The sequence below is a fragment of the Pocillopora verrucosa genome, chromosome 5 (genome assembly GCF_036669915.1).
Source record: "Pocillopora verrucosa isolate sample1 chromosome 5, ASM3666991v2, whole genome shotgun sequence".
Classification (NCBI taxonomy): domain Eukaryota; kingdom Metazoa; phylum Cnidaria; class Anthozoa; order Scleractinia; family Pocilloporidae; genus Pocillopora; species Pocillopora verrucosa.
This window is the reverse complement of record NC_089316.1, coordinates 12,575,800-12,602,395: the sequence shown is the minus strand read 5'-3', so window position 1 is coordinate 12,602,395 and position 26,596 is coordinate 12,575,800. Positions and strand designations below refer to the sequence as shown.

At 38.0% G+C, this 26,596-nt stretch overlaps 2 protein-coding genes across 4 annotated transcripts; one reads left to right on the top strand and one right to left on the bottom strand.

Annotated features, from left to right (window-relative positions):
- The first annotated feature begins 6,942 nt into the window (after window positions 1-6,942).
- LOC131781094 (uncharacterized) lies at window positions 6,943-8,545 on the top strand. The gene is made up of 3 exons (XM_059097748.2): window positions 6,943-7,620; window positions 7,689-8,006; window positions 8,075-8,545. Exons 1-3 carry the CDS (start codon window positions 6,943-6,945, stop codon window positions 8,543-8,545), a joined length of 1,467 nt encoding a protein of 488 aa, XP_058953731.2.
- A 1,212-nt stretch (window positions 8,546-9,757) lies between these two features.
- Window positions 9,758-26,596, bottom strand: LOC131781110 (heterogeneous nuclear ribonucleoprotein A/B-like). 3 transcript variants are annotated; one of them, XM_059097765.2, is made up of 14 exons: window positions 26,381-26,596; window positions 26,055-26,095; window positions 25,817-25,898; window positions 24,992-25,037; window positions 21,479-21,520; window positions 21,096-21,128; window positions 20,303-20,401; window positions 19,580-19,628; window positions 18,698-18,780; window positions 18,507-18,600; window positions 18,159-18,215; window positions 17,252-17,515; window positions 11,935-12,048; window positions 9,758-10,627 (listed from the first exon to the last, which is right to left on the bottom strand). In XM_059097765.2, the coding sequence occupies exons 1-13, from the start codon at window positions 26,461-26,463 to the stop codon at window positions 11,954-11,956; spliced, it is 1,068 nt and encodes a 355-aa protein (XP_058953748.1). In that variant the 5' UTR covers window positions 26,464-26,596; the 3' UTR covers window positions 9,758-10,627; window positions 11,935-11,953. The 3 variants fall into 3 exon arrangements, with proteins under 3 accessions (XP_058953748.1, XP_058953750.1, XP_058953749.1); XM_059097767.2 differs by lacking the exon at window positions 11,935-12,048 and having other exon boundaries at window positions 26,381-26,595; XM_059097766.2 differs by lacking the exons at window positions 9,758-10,627; window positions 11,935-12,048 and adding an exon at window positions 13,977-16,811.

The window sequence follows — 26,596 nt, the reverse complement described above, 5'->3', positions numbered from 1 at the left end:
GATTTGAACTCCCCCCTCCCCAAACTTCCTTTTAAGCATCGTTTAAATCATATTTGGTAACTAATTCTATTTGCAAGCTCTTTGCCGATGTTCTTTTCCATCACAACACAACATTTCTCAATAAAGGTAAAGAAAAACAGTCATTTCGTTCCAATCCTGCCGCATATATTATAGTGAGTCGTACAGTATACGCAAGAATTAGATGCAAACAAACTACTGCATTCGAACTATTGAAATTGTTCCAGTAAATCTTTGCTTCTTCTGATGCGAATCAACATTAATACGAAGCGTCATAACAATAGAGCCACTCGTCCTCCGGGGCAGTCTTAAATCCCTTGTAGCTCATGTCCAACCATTCCCCGCGCACCTTGCACTGTACCATGTCGTCCCAACACTCGGGCATTGTACAATCACAAAATAGATTAATTGTAGAAATTTTGTCTCTTATTGAATCTAGCGGTGTTCGACTATCGCGGAAAAGACTCAAAAACGACCTGTCTCCAAACATTAAACTAAATGCTTGCGCATTTTCCCTTGGTCAAAAGAAACAGCCGAAGGGATTTCCAGCTGCCAGTTGCATGTTTTGAATCAAAAACATACTTTGGTACGCACTGAAACGTAAAGTATTATCTATTTCTACTAGAACGTCAAGGATGATGTTTTCACTCAGTTTTGTTGGGGGGTCCAAATCCGCGGAGGGGGGTCCATATCCGCGAGCGGATTTGGACCGGGGGGGTCCATATCCGTTAGGGGATTTGGGCCGGGGAGTCCAAATCTAGGAGGGGTTCAAATCCGCTAGGACACCAGCGTTAAATTGCGTGACTTGTAAAATTCATTAAAGAATGAGTCAGTAATGTTTTGACCAGTAGGCTTCCTGCAAATTTCCCTTGACGAAAACATTCCAAGACATAACCAGTTGTTTTCGTGGGCAAAGACAATAAATTTGATAGAAAAGTGAGATGCGAAGGTCTGTATTTTTTGTAGCATCTGTACTGTTCCTACGTACAGAGGGAGGCCTCTTCAATAAACCAATTTTTGTTAGGGCAGATAACCTGCTGAAGTATCGAGCTATTTTCTGCTCTATCAAACACTTAGTCTTAGGACATTTCTGGCCGGTGTCGTCTCTCAAACTCAATATTTGGAAAGCCACATTAGAGGCGGTTGCCTTAGTAGTTTCGTCCCCTGTCCAGCACACGTCTAAGAGAGAGTTCTTTGCTTTCTGATAAAAGGCGGCTGCTTTTTGTGTTTCCCAAAGAGCCCATTCAAGATCCACCTGGCCAGCTAGTTACGGATTGTTTGTCAGAATTTTGCCTGAGGTCCGACCTTGAACGTAGCCAACTCCTACAGAAAGGAAAGCCTCCGTTCATTTCTTCTTGATCTCATCATAGGCGGATTTTTTGTCGGCTTCACTTTTTGTTTGCCTATGTTAAGGTGCTCTCGGCCCAGATGACAGTGAATGACTGAAAAGTCTTAATACATCCTTCCTCTTAACATGAATATCTCGCTTTCGTGTTCTGTCTGTGACGGATTGAATATACTTTTTGCGACGACCCGCGTTCAGAGATCTGTACGCGTTGATAACCACCAGTTTCTACGATTAGTTTGCTGAAGGACTGGGGTAGACCGTTTAAACTGACAAAGTTTAATTGAAATCAGTGAGATGGCACGTAGCACGACTGCCTGGTGTTCTCGTGGACACACTCCTAAAAACTTCTTAAATGGACGGTATCATTATTTTGGTGAAAATTTTAGTGGGGATCGCGGAATTGAAGAACCTTATTGGGGACCCTCTACAAAGACAAGTCATCAATGAATTCAGCTATTTTTCAATAACAAAATATTTTGTGAAATATCCAAATATTAGTAAAAAAAAAAACGATTTAGAGCGATAAACCAAACATTTTTGGAAATCTGGAGATTACAGGAGCGAAGTCAGGATTTTTCCAGAGGTACGCATAATTTTCCAAATGCCCCCCACCTCTGTCCCCAAGTCCCAAGTGTTCTTCAGGTGACTTGATTAAAGGCGAGGTTACGTTGTAAACCTAGCGTTTTTACTGTATATCAAATAACAACTAATTTTTTGTTGCCTTTTTCATGGACTGCAGCACCTCAAAGACAATCGCTAATCATTTATAAGCCATCAAGCTTATAGTATCTCAGACTAATTTATAAATGTGTGTTTTTTTTACCATTGTTTTTCTTATTTTTCACTTTTTTATTTTATTTTTCAACTTTCGACTTTTTTAGAAAGGCACGTGCGTATCGTGCGTAAGGGTAGCTTTGCCCCTGGACAAGTTTTTCTGGAGATTCTTGCCGATCCAAAACTGTTTCTAACAAGTGGCTTAAATGAGCTCGGAGGTTCTTTAAACCGTTCGACAATTAACATTGATTTGTATTTTTGCATAAAGCCCCTTGTCGGCTGACGGTTAAACCCCAATGAGACCTTCTAAGATTAACTCCACTCGACAGGCCCATGAAATTGGCGCTAAAAAGAGATCACAAGGACCGCCAAGATCGAGAAAAGCACACCAGAAGTACGGCGTCTAAATTAAACTTACAAATTAGGTTCGGGAAGTAATAAAGTTCGGCCAGCCCTGCCGTGCTACACGACTCTGGCGCGACAGCAATCAAACGTCGTATCTTTGCCGCGCCAAACAAAATTCATAAATTATGCTAATATATTTTTGATGGGATGGCGCTCTTACGGGAAGTTATGAGAATGAACTGTTACTTCATATAATCCTGAATTTCGTACGACTCTCACCCGATTTCTTACGTTGAACCTAATTGTAATTAAGTTCGACACGGCAGAAGCACCACGACTGAACAGGGCCTTGCAAGCCCCGCAATGCTGCACGACTCTCTGCCGCGCCAAACAAAATTCATAAATTATACTAATGTATTTTTGGTGGGATGGCGCTCTCACGGGAAGTTGTTAAAATGAATTGTTAGTTCACTTCATCCTGAATTTCGTACGACTCTAACTCGATCTCTTAGTTCGAACCAAATTTCCAAATAAGTTCGACACGGCAGAAGCACGACGATTGAACTAGCCCATATTTGTGTTTACAAGGAATTAAAAACGTTAACAAATTGTAGACAAGTGTCACCTCTTCTGAACAATGGTAATTTTATAAGTCTTTTGTGTTCGGTTGAGTGTTTGTATCTCAGATTGGTATACATAAACAATACATTGTAAAAATAATCGTGATGACTTGAGCCGTGGGGCCTTTGTACATAAATTAGTCCAAAACGGGCCTCAGAATTTGCATCTGAATTTTGTGAAGGATTATAGAGAACACTGGATGTTTTCAATCCTTACCTCTTTGCTCTGAGCTATTGAAAACTCCTGATTAACCATCCAATAAAAGTTCTCAAGACAACTTAGAACTATTTAACGTAATAGAAAAATTGATTAAAAATGAGAAGTCATCCAAAAGTGAACTTCGGGGAAAAAACAGTAGAGGTCGTCTTTGAGAAAAAGTATGGTGTATTACCAACGTGAACAAATCATATTTCTGAGCATATACTAGAAAAATTAAACTGATTGTATCAAATACATTGTTCTGTTCTGTACGTGAACTAATTTTCTTTTCACTCTAGATCTTAAATAAGCCAGTAAGAAATGGTTCAATACAAGAAGACTTAAAATCCTTCATATTGAGTTTTAATGAGTAATAACATGCAATTCTTTCGTTGCAAATATTTGGCGTTAGAGGGCAGTAAAAAAAAAACCCTTACACTTCTGATGGGGGTGAGGAAGATTTCCAGACCCCTGGGGCCTACCCTGGATCCGTCGGTGGATTCGCCTTAATCTCTGATGTCCAGACAAACAATGCATGGTTCACAGCTGGGCTAAGCCATCTTCATTCGGCGTCTGAAAAAGAAAGTTCATTGCTTTGGCCTTAAAACTCAATTAAAGCCAATTCATTATTCATCACCGGGACGGGGTGGGCGATGATTTTGGGGGACATCAAATTGTTTTCAGGGAACGGGAACAGAGGGGATCAGTCGTCAGAGAATATAGAAAATTGACCGCCACGTAACTGCCAAAGAGGGGGGGGGTGGGAGAGATCATAGGAATATCGCAGAGCCCTAGGGGGGTATCAGCTAAATTTTATAGATACACAACGAAAATCCTCTGTCCTACCCCCCAAAAGATAATAATAAGGGGTTCCTCAGTATCAATCACTGAAATAAAAGTGCAGAAGTCCGTTTCTAACTAGAGTAGATGAAATAAAAAATTATTTAGAGGTCAGGCAGACATCATTTTGAACTTGTCATCGCGATAAGTTCAAGAACTGTCCCTTTAAAAAGGTGTTTTTTTGGTTTTACTAAACCCATTCATTGTCATACATAACGTATTGTCCCCGTAATCGTCTATAACATATCCAGGTGCTGTTATTGAAAACTGAAAAAACACAATTTTATGGTTTTCGATAATTTATAGGTAAGCAAGGCATCCCCAAAACACAACTTTACGATGTCATGTTGCTAAGCATAGCAATATTCCGAAGAAATGTTTTTTTTTTTCTCGAAGTGAGACACTGGTTTTACCATTAAAAGAGAGATAATTATTCAAGGGCAATGACGCGGAAAATCCACCCCCGATTTAGTTAAAACGTGAGAACAAACAGTCTACAGTCGTCTTTGATTTGTGTTGCTAAAGGATAAACATCTCGCTTGTATTTGACTACCTTTGCCTGTATTGAGGTAAGATGATTTCGTTATTAGTAATAGAATCCGCTTAAACACGCCTCATTAAATTCCAAGGGCAAGCCACCAGGCACTGATTATTCGTAATTTTGCCATAAAGTTACCAAAACTTTTATACTCAGTTTTTATTGCTCATTTGAGGAAAACTTGTACCACAAACGGGCCAAAAATTGTAACTGTAATGCAAAATTACACATTGTTACAAGTTTTCTAGATAGAAGGACAAATCACTTTACAGGATAAATGAATAAAGGGTAAGTTTCTAAAGAGTATAACAGAGTAATTTAGTATTATCAACTAAGTTGATAACGTAAACTGGCCACAGGTAAGAGTTTTAACGCTGACGTGTCGAGCGTTAGCCCTTTGTCATCGCTAACTTACCTTACGTTACGAGACAGCTACTTTAAGGATGTTACTCCGGTCTTCACAAATCTCTTTGGTCATGCAAATAGTGCAGCAAAAGGAGTTTCCTAGTTAACGTAAAATAAATTTTCCATCTTCGGGCTTTCATAGCCATTGGAATTCATGGCAAAGCATGGCAGTGATTTCTACTGAAGAACAGTCGTCCACTACAGACTGGCAATGGTAATCATGAAAAAAAATTATTCCAACTAAAACACATAATAACTCGTAGATAACCTGAGGCAAGTGATTTGTTCATTTATATATGTCGAAGCTTGTTTGATACTCCACTTGACTTGAGCAGAGACTCAAGGTAGCAGAGGCTATTGTGCAATCACTTTTTAAGGCGTCTCTGCTCTCCAACCCAAGACTGCATACCCAGCAAAGCTTTTTTTTCGCATTGTTTCATTCGAACCAATCATTATCAGACGCGTCAAACAATACCGAGCTAAGTAAATTGCAATTATTCTGTAAACGAAACGTCATGAGAATTTGTTTGTCCTTCTAATGCTTACTTTACAAATTTCCCAGTCATAATTTACATATTGATTAGCTTATTCGGGGAAGGATCCGTGATCTGGAGGACATAGCCTTACCTGTTTCCTCGATTGATGGTAACAAAACGTTTTTTCTTGCATCTTTTAAAGTTTATCATCTGAAAAGGGGAATAACGTTGTAGGAGAACCTACGGAAGGTAGATCTCAAGACTTTTTTTGGCGAGAAAATGTTATTTTTCTCCCTATGGTAGGTCTTCTGTCACAGTCCACTAACTGAATGGATGTGTCAGATTCGACCATTTGCGCTCGCGTTCACTATTAGGTGCAGAACAGGAGAAGCAGTACGATATAGAGATAATTTCTGAGAGCTAATAAACAAGGGGAAACAAACTGAAACTCGCGAGGCTTTACCTTTTAGTCTTAAGTAAGTTTTTTTCCGGATATTTTTTTTTTTAATGATCCAGGGATCAAGATAAACCTGCGACTTGTATTGATGCTGTTGGCCCTGGTTGCTATGACCACTTCAATGACGATCAGGAACAGAAATGATCATGAAGAGTACGACGATGAAGGAAGAAAGCCGGTGATCAGTGAAGGGACTGCGAACTCACAGGAACAGGAAGACGCTGAAGAGAACGATGATGAAGAGGGAATGGTGATCAGTGATGGGACTGAGAACACACTGGAAGACACTGAAGAGAACGATGATGAAAAGGGAAACATGATCAGTGCGATCACAGACATGATCAGTGCGATCAGTGTAAGTGATTTTAACTCGCTGGACAAAACTATACGAGCCTCTGATAATGTAAATATTTTGAAGCGTCAGATTTTTAATTCATTGATTTAAGTTTTGTATTACACATAAGATACATTAGTTTTTAGTAGCATCTTTTAGCATTTTTATTCATTGTAAATTTTTAATTTTTAATTTTCGAGGTCCTTTTTGTAAACCACTTTTTAGTGAAAAAGTTTCCTCATTAAAGATTGTCATTATTATTATTATTATCACACAGGAAGGCACTGAAGAGATCGATGATGAAGGGGGAGAGGTTATCAGTGAAGGGACTGTGAACTCACAGGAACAGGAAGACGCTGAAGAGAACGATGATGAAGAGGGAATGGTGATCAGTGAAGGGACTGAACTCAGAGGAACAGGAAGACGCTGAAGAGAACGATGATGAAGAGGGAATGGTGATCAGTGAAGGGACTGTGAACTCACAGGAACAGGAAGACGCTGAAGAGAACGATGATGAAGAGGGAATAGTGATCAGTGAAGGGACAGAACACACTGGAAGACACTGAAGAGAACGATGATGAAGAGGGAATGGTGATCAGTGAAGGGACTGTGAACTCACAGGAACAGGAAGACGCTGAAGAGAACGATGATGAAGAGGGAATGGTGATCAGTGAAGGGACTGAGAACACACTGGAAGACACTGAAGTGAACGATGATGAAGAGGGAATGGTGATCAGTGAAGGGACTGTGAACTCACAGGAACAGGAAGACGCTGAAGAGAACGATGATGAAGAGGGAATGGTGATCAGTGAAGAGACTGAGAACACACTGGAAGACACTGAAGAGAACGATGATGAAGAGGGAATGGTGATCAGTGAAGGGACTGTGAACTCACAGGAACAGGAAGACGCTGAAGAGAACGATGATGAAGAGGGAATGGTGATCAGTGAAGAGACTGAGAACACACTGGAAGACACTGAAGAGAACGATGATGAAGAGGGAATGGTGATCAGTGAAGGGACTGTGAACTCACAGGAACAAGAAGACGCTGAAGAGAACGAAGATGAAGAGGGAATGGTGATCAGTGAAGTGACTGAGAACACACTGGAAGACACTGAAGTGAACGATGATGAAGAGGGAATGGTGATCAGTGAAGGGACTGTGAACTCACAGGACCAGGAAGACGCTGAAGAGAACGACGATGAAGAGGGAAAGATGATCAGCGCAATCACACAGGAAGGCACTGAAGAGATCGATTATGAAGGGGTAGAGGCAACCACTGAATAAAGGGGGTAAGTTTCAAACCTAACTAAGTTTCTAACCCTAACCCTAAGCAATTTACTGAGAACACACTGGAAGACACTGAAGTGAACGATGATGAAGAGGGAATGGTGATCAGTGAAGGGACTGTGAACTCACAGGAACAGGAAGACGCTGAAGAGAACGATGATGAAGAGGGAATGGTGATCAGTGAAGAGACTGAGAACACACTGGAAGACACTGAAGTGAACGATGATGAAGAGGGAATGGTGATCAGTGAAGGGACTGTGAACTCACAGGAACAGGAAGACGCTGAAGAGAACGATGATGAAGAGGGAAAGATGATCAGCGCAATCACACAGGAAGGCACTGACGAGATCGATTATGAAGGGGTAGAGGCAACCACCGAATAAAGGGGGTAAGTTTCAAACCTAACTAAGTTTCTAACCCTAACCCTAAGCAATTTACTGAGAACACACTGGAAGACACTGAAGTGAACGATGATGAAGAGGGAATGGTGATCAGTGAAGAGACTGAGAACACACTGGAAGACGCTGAAGAGAACGATGATGAAGAGGGAATGGTGATCAGTGAAGGGACTGTGAACTCACAGGAACAGGAAGACGCTGAAGAGAACGATGATGAAGAGGGAATGGTGATCAGTGAAGGGACTGAGAACACACTGGAAGACACTGAAGTGAACGATGATGAAGAGGGAATGGTGATCAGTGAAGGGACTGAGAACACACTGGAAGACACTGAAGAGAACGATGATGAAGAGGGAATGGTGATCAGTGAAGGGACTGCGAACTCACAGGACCAGGAAGACGCTGAAGAGAACGACGATGAAGAGGGAAAGATGATCAGTGCAATCACACAGGAAGGCACTGAAGAGATCGATTATGAAGGGGTAGAGGCAATCACTGAATAGAGGGGGTAAGTTTCAAAAGAAACTGTGGTGCTACGTCGGTGGGAAAGTATAACAGGATTATTAACTGTTAACAACTGAGTTGATAACGTTGGCCAACATCAAGAAATTAAAGGCTGACGTTTCGAGCGTTAACTTTTCGCCAGAGCGATTGACAAAGGGCTAACGCTCGAAACGTCACCCTTTAAACTCTTTACGGTGGCCAATTTACGTTATCAATTCAGTTGTTAACACTTAATTACCCTGATCACTGAATAGACCGATGATGATGGGATAAACCGATGGGGTCAGCAACTGTTTTCCTTTATATTCAAGGATGTGTCAAGCGTAGGGAAAGAAAGAAAAGACACATTTATCTTTTCCAGATCGCTGACAATACAATTCATTTTTTCGACTTCAGCAACCACCTATTACCCTCAGCCAACCAGCTTCCCCATGGCAACGGAAAATTTCGCTTACAGCTACCATTTTCCAAAAAATTTAAAATATATATATTTTGGTAGATTGTTCTATTGACATCATCTACTGTTTCTACTGTTTAAGTAGCTACCCAGGTGACTAGGTGTTCTCGAGTTCAAAATTCTTGTTAGATCATGCTACCGATTCTTAAAAGTTATTCCTTTAAGGAACATCTGCCTTTTGGGGTTAAGTAATATCTTGAATTAATTCTCAGGTTTTCTGCAATACCCAAGGTCTCGGTAAGCGTCATCATCACTACACTTAATTTACCTCGACCATAATTATTGCTTATATTACAAAACCTTCATCCAATAGGTTCGAATAACGTTTTTTTTCATATGTATTTTCTTTTTTTTCAGCAACTTCCATGAGGCTGCAAGTTATGCATTGGTTAAATAGGAAGACGACTAGATGACCGATTCCGAGAACACCTTCGCGACGCACAAAGAAGCGACAAGAACGCATCCAAACCAGTCGCTGAACTCTTTGATATCCCTTAACATTCAAAGCAGCATATGGCAGTTTGCGGCCTTTCCCTACATCCAGGCAGTTCGGAAAGCCGCAAAACTCTGGAGCAAAAATTTTATGTTAACAACTGACCGCTTAATCCAGTGTGACCACTTAATACGGTGCCACCGTATACAGCTTCGACTGTATCACGTCGTCCGAACATTTTTGGAACTCCAAGTGAAATGCAAAGGGAAATCTAAACATATCACCTTTGAAATTGCAACATACAAAAGGTATAAAGAAACATAAAGCAAGTCGATAAGTTTAATGTTCTTGAAGAACAGCATATGAACAGAAGTGTATTAAAAACAACAACCTAACAAAGATATTTCTGCGATACGACAACAGAGTTCTTCCTAGTTATAGTTCTAAATTACTTTGCAGTGTCCAGTTTGACTTAATTCCCAAGTACACTACGCTACTTTATCAGTACAAAATCGCTGCTAAAACACAAAAGGAAGTGATCTTTCAGGCGATTCAAATGTATCTATTTTTCATTACAACGAAGTAACATTTTGTCACTTTGTGACACTACAGATCAAAACAGCGGCTCCACGACACCATTTGGGCTGGTGTTGACAGGAAAGAACTCAAACAATGTACATGGATATAAATACTATACAAGTTACAAACAAAATATAGACAATATTCACCTAAAACATTTCTGGGGCCCTTTGAGGGGAAAAAAACTAGACCTACTGTTTACATTTTTTAACCTGGGGTTGTAGCTACCACAAAATGTCCATACATCAGAGCTTGCCTTTGGGCCCATAACATATAGTTATCAATATCGAACCTCAGTGATGAGTATTTATGGAGTGCAACTTTTTCTTACGTGACTAAAATGTTTCAATATCAACATTTAAATGGTAAAAGTGAGCTTCTCATTTGAAGGCGTTGCTGTTGGCGTGCTTTCTCACACTGTGTGAAGAGAAAAAAACTACCATCTCCATTTCTTGTATTCTAATTCTTGTGCGTTACTTTCAGCAACCCATTAAATGAATTGCGTGACGAAAACTTGTCACGCCATAGTCACACATTTTTGCTAACGACCGTAAGGATGGAAGGTTGTTCTGGTGTATGACATTATTGGTCCAAAGGCACTGGGGCGACCATCTGCAGCACAACAGAAAAACAAAAGTATAAAGATGTAATCAAAGCCTTCAACCCTTGAACTGTGTCACACAATACTAACTGCGTACCTTTGGTGATTGTCAAGACTATGAGCAAAGCAGTTTAAAAAAAAAAAGAGGGGGAGGAGAAGAGAAAATTATTTGTTGATTTTCCCTCACAAGTTCACTCAAAAAGACTGCTTGTCTCAAGAAAGTGTCCTTCAGCTTTGTAATCTTTGGCTAATAAGATGAAACCTGTGGTTTTTCATGCAAAATAAACTTGTATGCGAATCTACAAATACAAAGAGTGAGCAAGGCGAAAAGGAACAGCTTAAACTACTGCAACAAACACATGCAAGAACAGATTTGATCACATACAGAACAAACCTTCAAGATCACTAGAGTACAGAGGGTCAAATTTTAATATTTCTCAAGAACAAATTAAAACCTTGCCAAAGAAACTAGTACTCTGTGTGTCAGCTCTACTGAACAATGCTTATGAAGAAAAAAAAAAAAATAAAACAGAACAGAAAAAAAAGAAGACAGTGAAAAGCTGGTTTCTGAGATAGGAATTGCTGTAAACAAGAATATTTGCAGCAATCTAGTTCATTATGAATATTGCATTGTTTATGATATTCACAACTGATGGCATTATTTCACAATTGACAATTCAGAACAATCAGTTACATTACATTACAAAGATGTTTTGAAATATAGATTAATATTTACGTTAACTTGTTAGTGCTTCATGCTAATGTCAGTGTTAATTTACTTACAAGTGATAGCTTAAGCCTAACACCTTTACAATATTTACATATTTACTTCCCTTTAACTTAAACAGTGCTTATTACTTTAAACTGTGGTTTAGCCTTACAATTGTACCCTTGCCATGTGGAAATTAAAATCCCATTAACTTGCACAACTACAGCCAACCTGACGGTTTTAAGGTGCGCATTAAGCTTATGATGATGTGGCTAGCATGCAAGTGTCTAAACATAGCATTCGTGAGAATACACACAGACTTCAAAACTTTGTCTTGCACTTTTTACCCAATCAGGGTTTAATTTACTTTTCAGCTATCTACTTGGCAGCAACTGCTTAATGCGAGACACAGCACGTTAGGCTGGCCATAGTCTAAATTAAGTGCAGATAAATTTTAATTACCAGCATGACCTCAAAAAGCTTCCTTAAAAATTAGTCACAGACATCCTTAAATTTGCTTTTCCAATCAATTGTTCCTGCACATGATTTATGAGATTATAAGGGGTGCTTACATAAATTTTGGGCTGTGGTACTGTGGCCACACCTTACCTGGCACCCTTCTTTAATATCATCGAAAAGTGCTCAAGGAAGTGCCACCACTGTCATCTGTGTCCACGACACCACTTCCCTGCTGCGGGAAGGAGCCAATCAGATCACTCGCATCTGTCACGTGATGAAGGGTCAGCGACTTAGAAGAAAACGCTGCCCAGCATTATTTGGCAACACTAACACAGTTCCCTTAGAATCAACTAGTTCAACAAAATTGTGCCATAAAATTGATTTTAAGAATGCATTCGGATATTATGACAGGTTTTAAAACAGTGCCCATAGAATTTTTTCACTACATTTTAAGTATAATGGATAAAAACTCCTCAATGGCTACTCCTCAGATTAACATACATATATGTGTATAATAACATTACCAAAGAATAATTATTCGTTACTACAAAGAAATTTCTTTTACACAATCTTTAGAAACCTCTACTTGCATTGACAAGTCACATAGAATACAGAGGAAACAGTTATTTTCTTTAAATGAATTTAAGGATTATAAAGCACACTACCAAATATTTTAAAAAATTAAAGACTAGAGCTTGTTAATTTGATGCATATACCACATATTATAAAGCTTAACAATGACCAGTTAGTCGCATATTAATCACCTATGTAATAGTTTTGCATCTAGCAACCTCCTTCCAACTTTGCCTAACAATTCTACAAAGCCGAAAGATCTGTTTCCATCTTTCCTTTTCTTTGCAAAACAATGAAGTTCTGAGATCTAACATTTTACATCTAACAGTGGGTATTACTTCTACATATAGTTAATTGGGATTTAGTGCAATCTAAACAGTAAAACATGCATTTTATTACTCTAAATATACAAATCTATAAATGGAAACTTGATTATCATTAAACTTAGTTAACATCGTCAGATCAATAACTCAGAGAAAGAAGACATTAACTGTACGAAACAGCCACTGAAGCATTGAAAGAGTTGACTCTGAAGTTAATTATGGACTTAAAAGAGGATTCTGATTGAGCAGTATTATCTATGCTCTTAAAAAGTACAACTACAAGCTACAAAAATTTACCATTATCAACAAATACTAAATTCTCATTCTTAAGAGGTAATATCATGTAAAGATGATTAACAATTATGACAGTGAAGTTGCATCATATACCACAGCTTGTACATTTTTCACATACAGTGACACCTCTCTCCTTCTTTGTTTTGTAGTGACTTCATACCCCCTGGTTTGAACTGATAATTCTTTTTAACCCTTCAATTCCCAAGACCTGGGGGCTACATCTCCTTACAAATGGCCAATGACCAACCAAGCATTATCACCTGATGTATTACAAAACTGGTTGACCGGTGTTTTTAAATTGTTGAAAAAATAAAATAGTAAATGACTGCTTTTAAAAGTTTAAAGGTTAATCCTTCTCAACACGGAAGTGACCAATATATAATTTCTCCTAAAAAAAATACTTTGCTGAAGATTCCTGAAGGTGATTGGAGAAACTAAATACATCACCTGGTTGAACCATACTTTCAGAGGAGACAATACTAAAAAAATAACAGGGCAGACTGTAAGGAAAATTCACAGTGAGATCTTGGAATTCAAAGGGTTTGCAGCTTATCCTTTACAGTGAATGGTCTAAAAAACGTTCTGATGATACTTTGGGCCTCTGATAGTACAATATATATCAAGTTTTTCTTTAAGACACAATCAAGACTAAGAAAAAAAATCATAGCAAAGATAAACCAAGACCAAACAAATAGAAATAAAAAGGTACAGTGCTTTTCAAACTCGATGAATAAGCATGAGTGAAAGGAACAGTAGAATCCACCACTTAGAGTGTACTGTCAGAATATCTTTTTTGATTCACTATAAGGAGGCCAACTTTGTGATTAATGTATCAGAGGTTTTGCCTGACAACTTTGTCTCCACTTGTCACATGCAATATTCACAAAAATATCAAATAAAATTAAATCAATGGTTCACTTGGAAATAAAAACTTCCTAACTTTTCTTTCAGCATATAATCCAAACACATCTCATTGTCTGTACAAGGTAATAGATCAGTCACTTTTCCAAAGGAAAATAAAGGTATCATTTTTGATTAAAAGCTAGAATGAACTTCATGAACACAACACAATACTAAGAAAATATACACGCAAGGGTAATCTCAATATCTTTGGGAAAATATTACAAAAACTGTGCATGATTCAACACAGAACACCCTCTTGCTTTGCAAGACTTGTATACGTACATTATCTTTCCGTCTTAACTTTACCCTTGCAGTCCTAACCTAAGCTAATGCAAAAGTTCTTTCCTTCTTCCACTAATAAAATGAAAGGATGCTCTCAGTTTGTCAGAACACCTTGCTTGGATAATCTTGTATCTTAATGGAACCCCTGGATTCAGAGATCTAACAAAACTGATGCTGGGGGAAGGGAACCTATCCTTTGGGTATGACTTATCAGTTTTCTTTGCCCCTTTGTCAAATGTGTGCAACACAATGTGCAAGAGTTTACAAATTAACAATCATGGTGCATACAGTTTCACCATTCTTTGGGCCATAATAAATACAGAATTGCACAAACCTGACACAAGGGGTGGACTTTCTTTTCATATACACCAAAAAGAACCCATTCTCCCGGTTGAACAGACCTGTTTTAAGGAAAGCACCTTACCTCCACCTTTAATTGAAAAAGCAACTGGTGGAGAGACCAGTTACATTGCATGATAAATTGAGGTCAACACTGCAAGGGTAAAACAAGAGCTCATTTGTTGACCAATGACTGCTGATGTTAAAACAATATGTGCACAATGAATGGATAGCATTTTGTCTTCAGCCAATGACTACAAACCCTTCTTGTGTTGAAAAATATGTGATTTGTACATTTTTGTAGATTATACACTAATCAACTCTGTAGCTGGCCAAACATTAAATCTTCCTTAAAGTTCACAGCACACACTTTTTCTCCTGATAATTTTGGTACTAAATGGCCCACAATTCATATGTTTAGACCCATGCCAAGAAAACTTGTGCTGATAGACAATGAAAGTAAAAGCCTACAAGTTACCTTTTCTGGAAATAAATTGAGAAACAATGATCTTGTAATTTGTTAACTGCTGTTTTGCAAAGCCATAATGCACAACTAAAAGCACCTGTTAGGCACTTAAGAACCAAACATAATATCTTCCACTACAAACACAATCTTTGTTTGCTTCTTTGGCTCATTTCGTGTGGAAAGACCCAATCTGATACACAAGATGCAGTTCTTCACAGCTTGTTTCTAGACATAAAGATTGGGAGCCATTTGCACGTATTGTTTGAAAGGTGAAAGCTTACAGGACTTTTATGCATGGTGGTTCTCTCTCTACGTGAATTGCCCTAAATCCTAACTTTTCCTAGCAAATATTCCCTCCAGAATGCAAGCCTTTACAATCTTGCAATTACCTCATTATCAAGAAGTCTAAAAAAGTTTGGGTTTGAAGAAGAGTGTTACCCAAGGAAATTTACATTTACAGATTCATTCTTTGAATGTCAGACACAAATGAATCTGGCACAAAAGGAGCAAAACAAGAAAAAAATTGGAAAAATGGAAATCTATTTCAAATCAAAAAATAGTTACAAATCTTGTATGCAAAAAAACCAATACTTGTAATTCTCATGAAAATGCTTCATTGACCACTGATTTTACTACTTCCAACACCAAAACATGAAAGACAGTCCTCTAGCTATGTGGAAGTCAGTTTATCCAACCAATTTACATACCAGCTCTGAGGGCCTCTTCACATGAGGAAAACAGATGGGGCTTGTGTATACACGTTGGTACTGTATATGAGATAATCTTCACTTTGCCAAATTCAGATGTGCATTTGAGGAAAATGACTAGTTTTTAAGTAAGGTCTCAGGAGCTGGGCTGGAAAATTTTTATACGCACATTCCGGCCTGGTTACTGGGATAAACTTGCAAGGTTGCCCCTTGTTGACATTGGTAACCAAATGGAAACTTCCCACCAGGCTAGAATCTAGGCTCAGCAGCCAGAGGGAGCTTTCCCATATGGATTGACTGCCTAAATTTGTTCCGCATACCAGGACAGACTGGTTTCTAGTCTGGCCTGGTATGGCCCAACAGGATGCAAGTGGCCTAACAGGATGTATTCTTCATTACATTTATCAGTACTTTCTTTCAATTTGTACCATGTAGACTATCCCTATTACACATTCATTTGTTATTGCCTTAATTGCAACACAAAAAAGAAACATTTGCAAAACTCAAAGCTATACTTTCTAGGGGGGGGGGGGGTATCATCACTTCAACTTTGGGATGCAAGAATTTCATGACTCAGATGTTGGAGTTATGTTTAAGTTTCATTTGTTCTTCAATGTCAGATCCAAATAATTTTTACTGATCTCAATACCAACTGTACTCACTTCTAAGGAAACAAAACCCTGATGATCCTTATAACTCATAAGAAACTAAGAAAAATTCTAACAGCTAAACTAAAATTAAAAAAACAAAGAAATATATGGTCCAAAAAAAACCAAACCAAAAGAACATCTGGCAAACATAAATTACGCACTAACAGGTAAGGCCTTGGTACATGCTCACATAGCCCCTGGTGTGCACTGAAATAACCCAAGCTAACCAACAAATACTGATGAATGTACATTAAATAATGACCTTGACAAATTCAATTCACTTTATAGAAAATATAAGACTCTGTATGAAAATGTCGACCTCCTGGCTCTCAATAAAATTCATGAATAAATACAGCATTCATGCTGAGTGCTGTTGGTTGGAGTATACATACAGCTGTACTTCTCTGGGAAACTTAAAGGTTGGATGACGACCCGATAAATAAATCTTTTCTAATTGCACCTCTGTGATCCCTATCTGGCATACACATGCCTAAAATGATCAACAGAAAAAAATTTGAGTTGGTCACAGCTTAGGAGAGAAACCTCAAGTAACATCAACTTCCAAAGCCAGGTAACTCCCTAACATCATTTAATCTTCTTTAATTGGGTGTCCAAGTAGAGTTCTTCCAACTCAACATATCCCAGAGATGTACAATAAACCTTGAAAATATAACCTCTTAATAACTAATTTTCTTTCCAAGTAAATACAAGACAGATTTCACAACAGTGAATTGATGACCTAATAAAAATAATTATAATGACAACTTCCAAATCCAATGCTGGAGACAAGGTGACAAGCAATCAAATCAGGGGCTTCTTTCTTGTACACTTGTTCTAAAATCCTCAGTGAAAATAGTTAAATTCAAATACACACATTCGTATGCCTTCATTGTGCATTCAACACTTCTTTACTCTGAACTCCCTGCATACCTGGATATCGTGCATCTCTGCTGGCTCCGAGATGTAATTCATACCCACTGGGGTACCCTGTGGCTGCGGTGGGAAACGTTGCAGGGGAGTACCCTGGGTAGCCAGGTATACCACCATAGGAAGTAGGGTAGACAGTGTCATAGGCTGCACCTGTGCCAAGTGCTCCATAAAGGGCAGCTGCAGCATATGAAGGGTTATAAGCAGCAGCAGCGGCTGTGAGACTAAGCCCAGCAGTTCCAGCCGCCGTACCAGCACGGAATGGACCTTGAACACCAGAATTTAAAACCACAATGTGAGATGAAATGTATTGCCGTAGATTTGATAGAATAACCTTCCAGAGAGTAAGATTAAAAAGGTTCAAAGCTTTTTTTAACCCTTAACCCTTTGACCTCTAAGAGTGATTCATATCTTATTTTTCCTTATAATATCACCCCCCTGAATATCAAGGTTATGAGAATAAAGGAAATGATCATCAACTTTAGAGGCTATTGATTGTTAAACAATTCTCCTTGTCAGCTCCTAAGGACTTGTATAGAGAACAGTATGGAGAATATGCCTACTGTTGTAAGGGTGTAAAGGGATAAACCTCAGGGTTACTAGCACCTAATCTTTCACTATGGTATCACTGATGAATCAAACACTAAGCTAATGAGAATAAAGAAGATGGTCTCAAAAAAAGGCTTGATTTTTCTCTAGATTCTCTCAGTCAGTTCCATAAGAAGTGCATAAAGAACAGTATGGAGAAAAAGAGAAGCCAGCTGGTTACGAACATATAACATGTTTTTTCTATGGCCCATAAGATGTTGCAAGGTCATGAAAAGAAAATGACTCCTCCATTATATTGACCCTTTGATTACTGTGTGCTGTTGGTTGGAGTATACATACAGTGCACTGTAAAAAGCCTTACCTCTGCTTATACCTGCAGCTGGTCTTCCTCTTCCAGGCACAACTCCAAAAGCTGTGGCTGCAATGGAACAGTAAAATTCACATAATATAAACACAAATTTCAAAATTTCTGCAAGGAACTGAGTGGAAATTGAGTGGACATTACTTTATAAACAACACTCTATCCTAAGCTCAGTCTTGTCCCACTAAACAATGTATAAAAAAGAATAGAGCCAAATTATTGACAATCAAATGTAAGAACAAATAATTACAAATAATTCAAGGTGAAAACATAAAAAAGAATAGAGCCAAAGTATTGACCATCAAATGCAAGAACAAATAATTCAAGGTGAAAACATTCTGGGCTCACCAATTGCTGGGATCATTCCTCTCCCTGCCACTGCAGCACGAAGTGCAGCTTGCTGCTGTTGAACTTCTTTTGGAAGAGCTCTTTTTACTTCAACCTTAATCACAAAATAACAAATGGATAAATTCACTCTTCACTCTGGGATGGGCTAAACAATTTACATTATCAACGCTTCTTACCTAGTGCAAGCTCACCTTATTACCATCAATATGATGGAACTGTAATTCACAAATCTTGTCTACTGTGTCTTCTGAATCAAAGGAAACAAAACAGAAACCTAAAAGAAAAGATTAAAGAAAATTACTGCATTAGACAAACGAGAGTGTAATGAAAAATGCTGTGGTCTAAGCTATTGCTTATTAGAATACCATGGCAAATACAAATTTGTTTAATTTTTTTGTTCCTTTTTCTTTTGAAAACTTTTTTGGTCTCTTTCTGAGTTATCCAAGTTTTAAGCAAGCCTGTGCTGTTGGTACTAAAGCCTGTCATGTAATTCAAATACCTTGCACATGGGGTATTTAATCTCTAGTCTTTCTTGCAACCAGAACTTTATCTCTAACACAATTTTTATAACTTGTGACTCTTACGTTTTTAGCTTAGAGCAGGAGCAATTGGGAAAATATACACTTAACACTTTACATCCTAACATCAGAAGGCATATTCTCCATAATGTTCTCCACAATTTCCTGACATGTTGACAGGGAGAATTTGTTTGACAACCAAGAGCTTCTTTAGTTGGTGATACTTTCCTATTCTTGTGACCCTAATTTTTGATTCAGGGGGTGATACTGTATGTAGAAATTAGACATTGGCCACTCTTAGGGGTTAGTGAGTTGACCCTTTAGCTCCCAGAAGTGATTGACATGTATCTTCTTCCTAAAATACTTGTACATTTTTCAGCAAAAAGGTTATGAGAATACTCAAACTTATCAGGTAGAATCAGTTGCCTTGATCTTACAACAAATTCTCAAAACTAATTTACATGGAAATGTGTAACAGCTGGAGGGGAGAATTGACAATCAGATCTTGGGAGTCAAAGGGTTAAGTCAATGCTCTTGAACTATCTAACTGCATACCTCGTCTCTTCTGGGTTAAATGTTCTGTGACATATTCTATGTCTCTTACCTAAAATCAAGAAACAATCAATCAACTTAAAGTGTAAAGTTCAAGATTGTTGCAAGTGAAAGTTTCCCAAACATTCAAGATGTTTTAACTGGAACTGCCCTTCATTGTAACCTGCCTTCAGAATTGATGCAGGACACTTTTTAAGACTACATCAGCATTGCTCCCATTAATTTTGTCTCTGTCTCACACCATCATCTCCTCATGCAGTGCAAAATTGCCAAGGCACCCCTCCCCCCTTTCAACCCTGCCACACCCTTTCATTATCTCAGTAAGCTAGCCAAATAATCTGCAACATTCTTGTTATATGAAGATGCAGGTTCACTCTGTGAAATGTTGTCAAAATCCCTAAAGGAGCTAGTAATATTCAGTGTTCTCCTTTTCAGGTGGTAACCAACTAAATTTACCACCTTCAGTACCTCTTATTACTGCCTAAAATAGCTTGAAATTCTTGAAAAATCAGCGGGTGAAAGGATTGCTATACCAGTCCAAAAATTTATTCTGCCTGTCTGGCTTAAAATAAGGGAGAATGCTGACCATTACAGTTACTGACACTAAAGTTATCTTGGGCTTGTCAATTGTGCAAGTGGGCAGGAGAAGTTGTCATATTTCTCAAAAGAGAAGTCTGCTTGTGCCAGATGGACCAATTGATCAATCTCCTTGCCCTACATCCTTACCGGTGCATAAGTTGATCCAAAATAGTCTCTAATCTGTTGATCAGTGGTCTCTGGTTTTAGTCCTCCCACAAATATTTTCTTTACTCTCAAATGAGGTGGCTGAAAATTGAAGATCACTATGTTAGGGAAGGCTTCAATTGCAATTACTATAATTATAATAATAGGATCACACACAAATTCACCCCATATCATAAGAGTACCATGGAGGGGGACAACATCAGGGAGAAGAAATAGTGTTTCTAGCTGAAGTGGATACTTAAGAATTTTTGTCCCTTCCCAGTTTAACACATTTCTCTGCGGTGGCATGTAATGTAGGGGGGGTGTTATGCATTGATCTATTTGAATGATAAAACTTCTACTCTGCTCACAAGATTCCCCATCCCACTATCCATAGTCTCTAAACTCTTCTCTATACATTTCCTTTAGTACTGACAAGGAGAGTTTGTTTATTAATCAAAGCTGCTTAGACTGGTGATCTTTCCTTTATTCTCATGATCTTAGTGAGTGACTACTGTGAGGAGAAATTAGATTCTGGTCACTCTTAGAGTTTAAAAGGGTAAGTGGTGATTAAGAGCAAGTGCAAATATAGCAACTTTGCTTATAAAACTGTTGGTGGGAGAGAGAACCCATCAAGAAAGTTGATGAACATTCATTCAAGTGGTTACAGCCTGAGCAAATAAAATTTGTAGTTAGTTTAACAATTCTATAAGACATCTAGTAGTGCATCATTTGGTAAAGTTTTTCTCCTGGTGGAGGTTTACACTCCCTGTTTCTAATATCTTTACACACTAACCTTATTGATAGGTGCTGCTGGCTTGGGATCAACCTGGTGGGGAAGTTACAAAAATATTCAATGGAAGTCATCAATCAAAAACCAAATTTCTTCACTAAATCATATCCACCCTACATGTATGTGGACACCAAATGCCTCTAAGTTGAAAATAATACAGATTTATTGTCACAGAATGTGACATTGCAAACTCAATCTAATCTGTGATTCTTGCTACATTGTTCAGCGTTTTTACTGTCCCTCCACCCCACAACCCTCCCAAAAGAGAAGCAGTGGGAGAGTTTGTTTATTAATATCTTGGCATTTCGATAAACACCTCCTTGATGTACAATTGAAAATGACAATGAGTAACCACAGCTTTGTTCAAAGCTTTTAGGTAGACTTACTGTTTTCCCATCTAATAAATGTGGACCTCCATGCTGCAAGACCTGAAATTCCAACAAGTAAGGGTTAACTTCCATCAGTTTGCCAAGACTGTGGCAGTTGAGAAGAATATTACTCTTCCATACTGCCATAGTGTCTATATTTAACACATCAATCTTCTACTCTGGACACAGCAATGTACAAGCAGAATATCGATTGCAAAAAACAAAGCAAGACAATATCATGCACAAGGAAATTGTAAATTTGTACACAGTCAATATCAGGTCATAGCAAGAGTGCATGTCTTTACTTAAATCCAAATCTGGATCTTCAAATCCAAAAAAAGACATTTCTTGACAAAAATCCACAAACAGATTATTAATACAAATGATCTTGTTGAAGGTGGATTCTTTGCATCATGTCCAAATCCTGATACTTTGGATATGTGATACGTGATACATGATCCAAAGCATTTCAGAGCAGAGTGAACTTTGTCAGCAGTAACTTGGGAAAAACATTATCATACACAATGGACTAGACTTGTTAAGTTGTAAATATGTCGCTGCCATTTTACAGCATGAATCAATTAGACAAAAGCAAGAAAACTTTAACAGCAACCAACTTTTGTCTGGTAAGAAATCTGATAAAGTCCGCCTGTAAACATGGTATGCTGTTGCTCTGCACATGTCAAATTATCGGCATCTGGACAGAGGCCTCCAGGGTTTCCAAGGATCCAAAGGGTGATCAACAGTTGCCTTCTTAGCCTGGCTGATGATCATCCGATTGGCAGGGTTCCATGGATAGTCAAGAGGTTTTCAAGGACAGAGACAGTATATCCAGACATACGGAAATGACTACAGAAATCACGAGGAATGATTTTTGCTAATGCAATTTATTTCAAACTCTCTTTTCCCCTTTTTTCTTCTGCCAGAATAAGCTGACAAGAGCTCATGGGATTCTTCATTAGGAGTTTTAATTGCAATTTCTCTGAGGTAATCTTCAAGATTGAAATCTAATAAAAACCACAAATATGTTAGCTTGGAGGTTGTTTTTGCTGACATTTTTTGTTGCTGGGACACTGCTAATATTGTTGGGTGGTTTTCAGAGAGAGTCCATTTTTGGATATATACTTTTTTTTCCTATACAAAAATGATAATAACTGATCTTGGATTCTTGTAGAGAAATGCTATCAAAGACTTTAATCTCTTGAATAGGAAGAAAAATGCATCAAATGATAACATAACAAGAAATATGTCTGAGAATACTATCATAGCTGGAGCGTCTATTGTCTTCATGACTTAAGGAAAGGCGTCTTTCACCTCAGTCTTACCATACCCAATCTCAAACCAGATGAAAATTACATTTTTTGAGCTGAAACATACCATGGCTATTTGAATTCTAAATACCACTAAAGTAAAAGACTCAAGCAACTAGTAACCTAACTGAAAGTTAGTGGCAAGATTCCAACCTTGATCACGAGAGAGGCATTAATCAAAATGTCAAAGAAGCTTGATATAGTAGCTAAAGGAAACCTTCTACACTGAGAACTGATCAACACCACCCCATCAAAACAATGGTACTTAACTTGATGGAACTGATCATGCAATTGCAAGCACAAAATTATAACAATTTGACGGATAATAAGATGATAATTTAGTATTTGACGATAGACTAAATGCAATTTTAAGTTCATCATTCACTTTCATTCCACAAAATTGTCTTGAAATCAAAATGATACAATCACTGAAATAAATTAAATCATGCATCAGAGCACATATACATTGAAATTTTGGTGGATTTCCAAGATCGACAAACACGAAAATTCGAGAAGGTGATACATTAGAATAAACATCTTTGTTTTGTTCATTCAATTGTAATTCAACCTAAAAGTCTTACAGTGGTAACTTTGATTGCCCTAAGTTCTCAAGGCATCTAAAAATCACTACCAGCAAATGAAGTACCACACGATAGACACAAAAATATCTTTCATGAAAGAGCAAAAATAACTCTCTTTATCTTAGTCCTCAGTCAACACACAGAGATGTCAGCCTAATTACAGGTAACAAAAGAAGTTTAAGCTCAGTTTCCTAATGAACAAGGCATAAATTTGAGTTTCGATACTGTAATCCACCTACAGAGTTCACATGTCACAGGAATATTTCAAGGCTAGTCATAGGAACCTGCTTCACTAGCTCAATCTCCTTCTTGCGTGAATAAACAATAATTTGTCCAAATTAGGGAGCTGTGGGGTGCAATTTAAAAACTAAGCAGCTAACTTGTATGAAGAGACCCTTCACTTACTAGAATAGAAAGTTAACCTTTCAATAACTAAATTCAGTCTCTAGTTAACAGCATACAAAAACACCACTTGAACTTCAATTTGTGTTCTTGCTTTCTACCACCAATAAAAACATGCAATTTACCCAACACAAATACATGGGCCATGGCTGTTGATTCTTACCAATGGATTTCTTACTCTAATTACCCCTTCAAAAACTATACGATGGAACCAAAATAATACAAGTCTTAACAAAAAATCACACTCAGCATTAATGGTAAAGACAAACAGCTTTGTTATAAATCATACTAGATTAGAAATGTCTCATTCAGTATTGAGCACAATATTTTTCATGTCACCAACTTCCTTATCATGCAACCTTTGCCAGCACTTCCTGTTTATCACAAAAGTGGGCATCAAATTTTCGTCATTAAAATCAACTTTTAATCACTCCTAAGTCACAACAAGACATTTTAGATAGCCACAGGGTAAACAGACACTATTTTTATGGGCTCAACTTGTTAATTTGCCCTATGGTAATTTAGCTAAAACATCACCTGCTCCTTAATTGAGACAGTTTACCAAAGAAAAAGAAAGTTAAAAAAAACATCACGAGATCTAAATAAGTGCACTTTGAACATGTGGAATACAAAACCTCATATTTATTAATATGGCAGTTCAGCTTGTTTTTCTCTCATGTCATGCAACCAATTATAGCACTTTGCCCCTCGAAAACGATGGCAAATGTTTTTCGTATTCATGAATGAACTTTATTGCATTTACTAGCATTCATCAGTTTACAGTTTGGATCAAGACTTTACATCTGAGGGAATAAACTTCTGCTAAATTCTGCTAAATCATTGTTAAACACATTCAAGATGCAATATAATGTCCGCAATAGAATTGTCTGATTGGTTAACGGGTTATAGATCTCCAACCATCTGTGACAGAGCTTGTTACCCAATATATAGTGTGATATCTTGTCAAGAAATGACTGGTCAGTCGGTACTTAAAAATACTGTTGTTATGTTCCATTCAGCAATAACCACTGAGGCTCTGGTAGTCAGATGTCTAAAGAATGAACCTGCTCACCGTTTTTCCGGATAGTTGGATAATAAACTTAAGCCATTAAAAACAGAGTCCTTGACGCAGGCATTGTTAGGGAAAATAATAGTGCAAAAGACTAAATTCTAAAGTACAGTACCTCATACTTTATGAGCTATTTATGGCCTAAGTTATGATAGAGTTTACACCGTACCGCGTTTGCTTGTTTCGGATCCTTAAATTGTACAAATGCGAACCCTCTGAAATGAGAGAAAACAAACAATAAGAGTTCGAATTCACTGACAAGTGTCAATTACATGAAAGCGCGAGCAAAGAACACCATTAAAAGATTAAGAATGAACTTTTACAGTTCAACGACCATTTATAATATGTTTCCCGTTCACAAACATATTGTAAATTTAGCTGAGTTTCGCCTAACATCAGCAGGCGCAAGCCATAGAATATAGATTTAGAAATTCTGTCAGTCAAAACAACAATTGCTGGCGCCTTTCTCGAGTCCTCTTGAATCATCCATTAATTTCCTTATGCGCTTATGGCGTGCTTCTACAAAGTCGTGCGAATGTTTATGCTGCAAAATGACCGCGAAAAATATTTCGCTACAGGGGGTTGTTTATATCGAACATTAGACACCGGTGGTCTTTTATAGGACTGTTCTTTTTACTTGAATTGTTTAAAACCAAAAGAGAAAACCCGTCGATCAGTCGCCTATTTCCTTACTGTATTTGGTCAATTGCTTTTATTTCACAAATTCGTGAAAATTTAAGCAGCCATTCTCCGAGGCGTTATGAAATTTCAAGAGCCAGACAAAAGAAAAACGTGTATTGTCACACGAAGCCGCGAAAAGTAAAGCTGATTCCTACATACATTATATATGTAAACTGAGAGATGTCGAGCACGTGGGCTCGACTACAAAAGAATACATTGTCGGTTTAAAATTATAACAAACTTGCCTAGTACATGAGCTCAGCTGAAGTTTCGATTGACAATAGTAAAAATACAAAGTAAAGTTAAAACTAACCTTGAGCGACCCGTCAATGCATCCATTTTTATTTCAACACCGACAACTTCACCAAAAGTATTAAAATAATCCGTCAAAGTTTCTGAAATTGGAAGAAGAGTTTTAACGGCAGGTCGTAAACAACCTCCTCGACACCTGGTTTCCCCAGACATAAGAAATATACAACTTTCTCTGATGTGTATTTTCACATTTGGTAGAAAAAAAAATTAAAAAATTGAAAGTAAAAAATTCAAGGTACCTTTAGTGGTTTCGTAGCTGAGTCCGCCCACGAAGAGTTTGCTGTGAACGGAAGACAAAGAGAAGGGGAAGTTGACAAGAAAGCTAGAAAGTGGTACGGCGCCACGCATTCGAAACAACTTCACATAAAGAGTTGCATGAAGCGTAACAACACACGTACACAGTCACAATGATTTAAACACACACTACAACCCAGCAGGCTAGCACGAGATTTAAGACCTGTGAAATTCTTAACCCCTTATGAGACGCCGATAATAAATTACAAATTATTTTCACGTAAATTTTCGCGAATTTTGCGCGTAATATTGATAAACTTCATGAGTATACCCTTCGTCGTCCTCTTTCGTCATTCTCTTTTTCGCCTCGGCCGCCTGGCTTGCGATACCATTCACAATTTTGCTGGTGGCCATCGCGCAAAGTCCCTGGAGCTTTGCAAAGCTGATTTTTAACTTATAACCATCGCTTTAACTATAAAGTGCTCGCCATGCCACGAACAACTCTCTTCAAAACTGAAAGCTTCAGGCGCCAAATGCTCGAAATTCC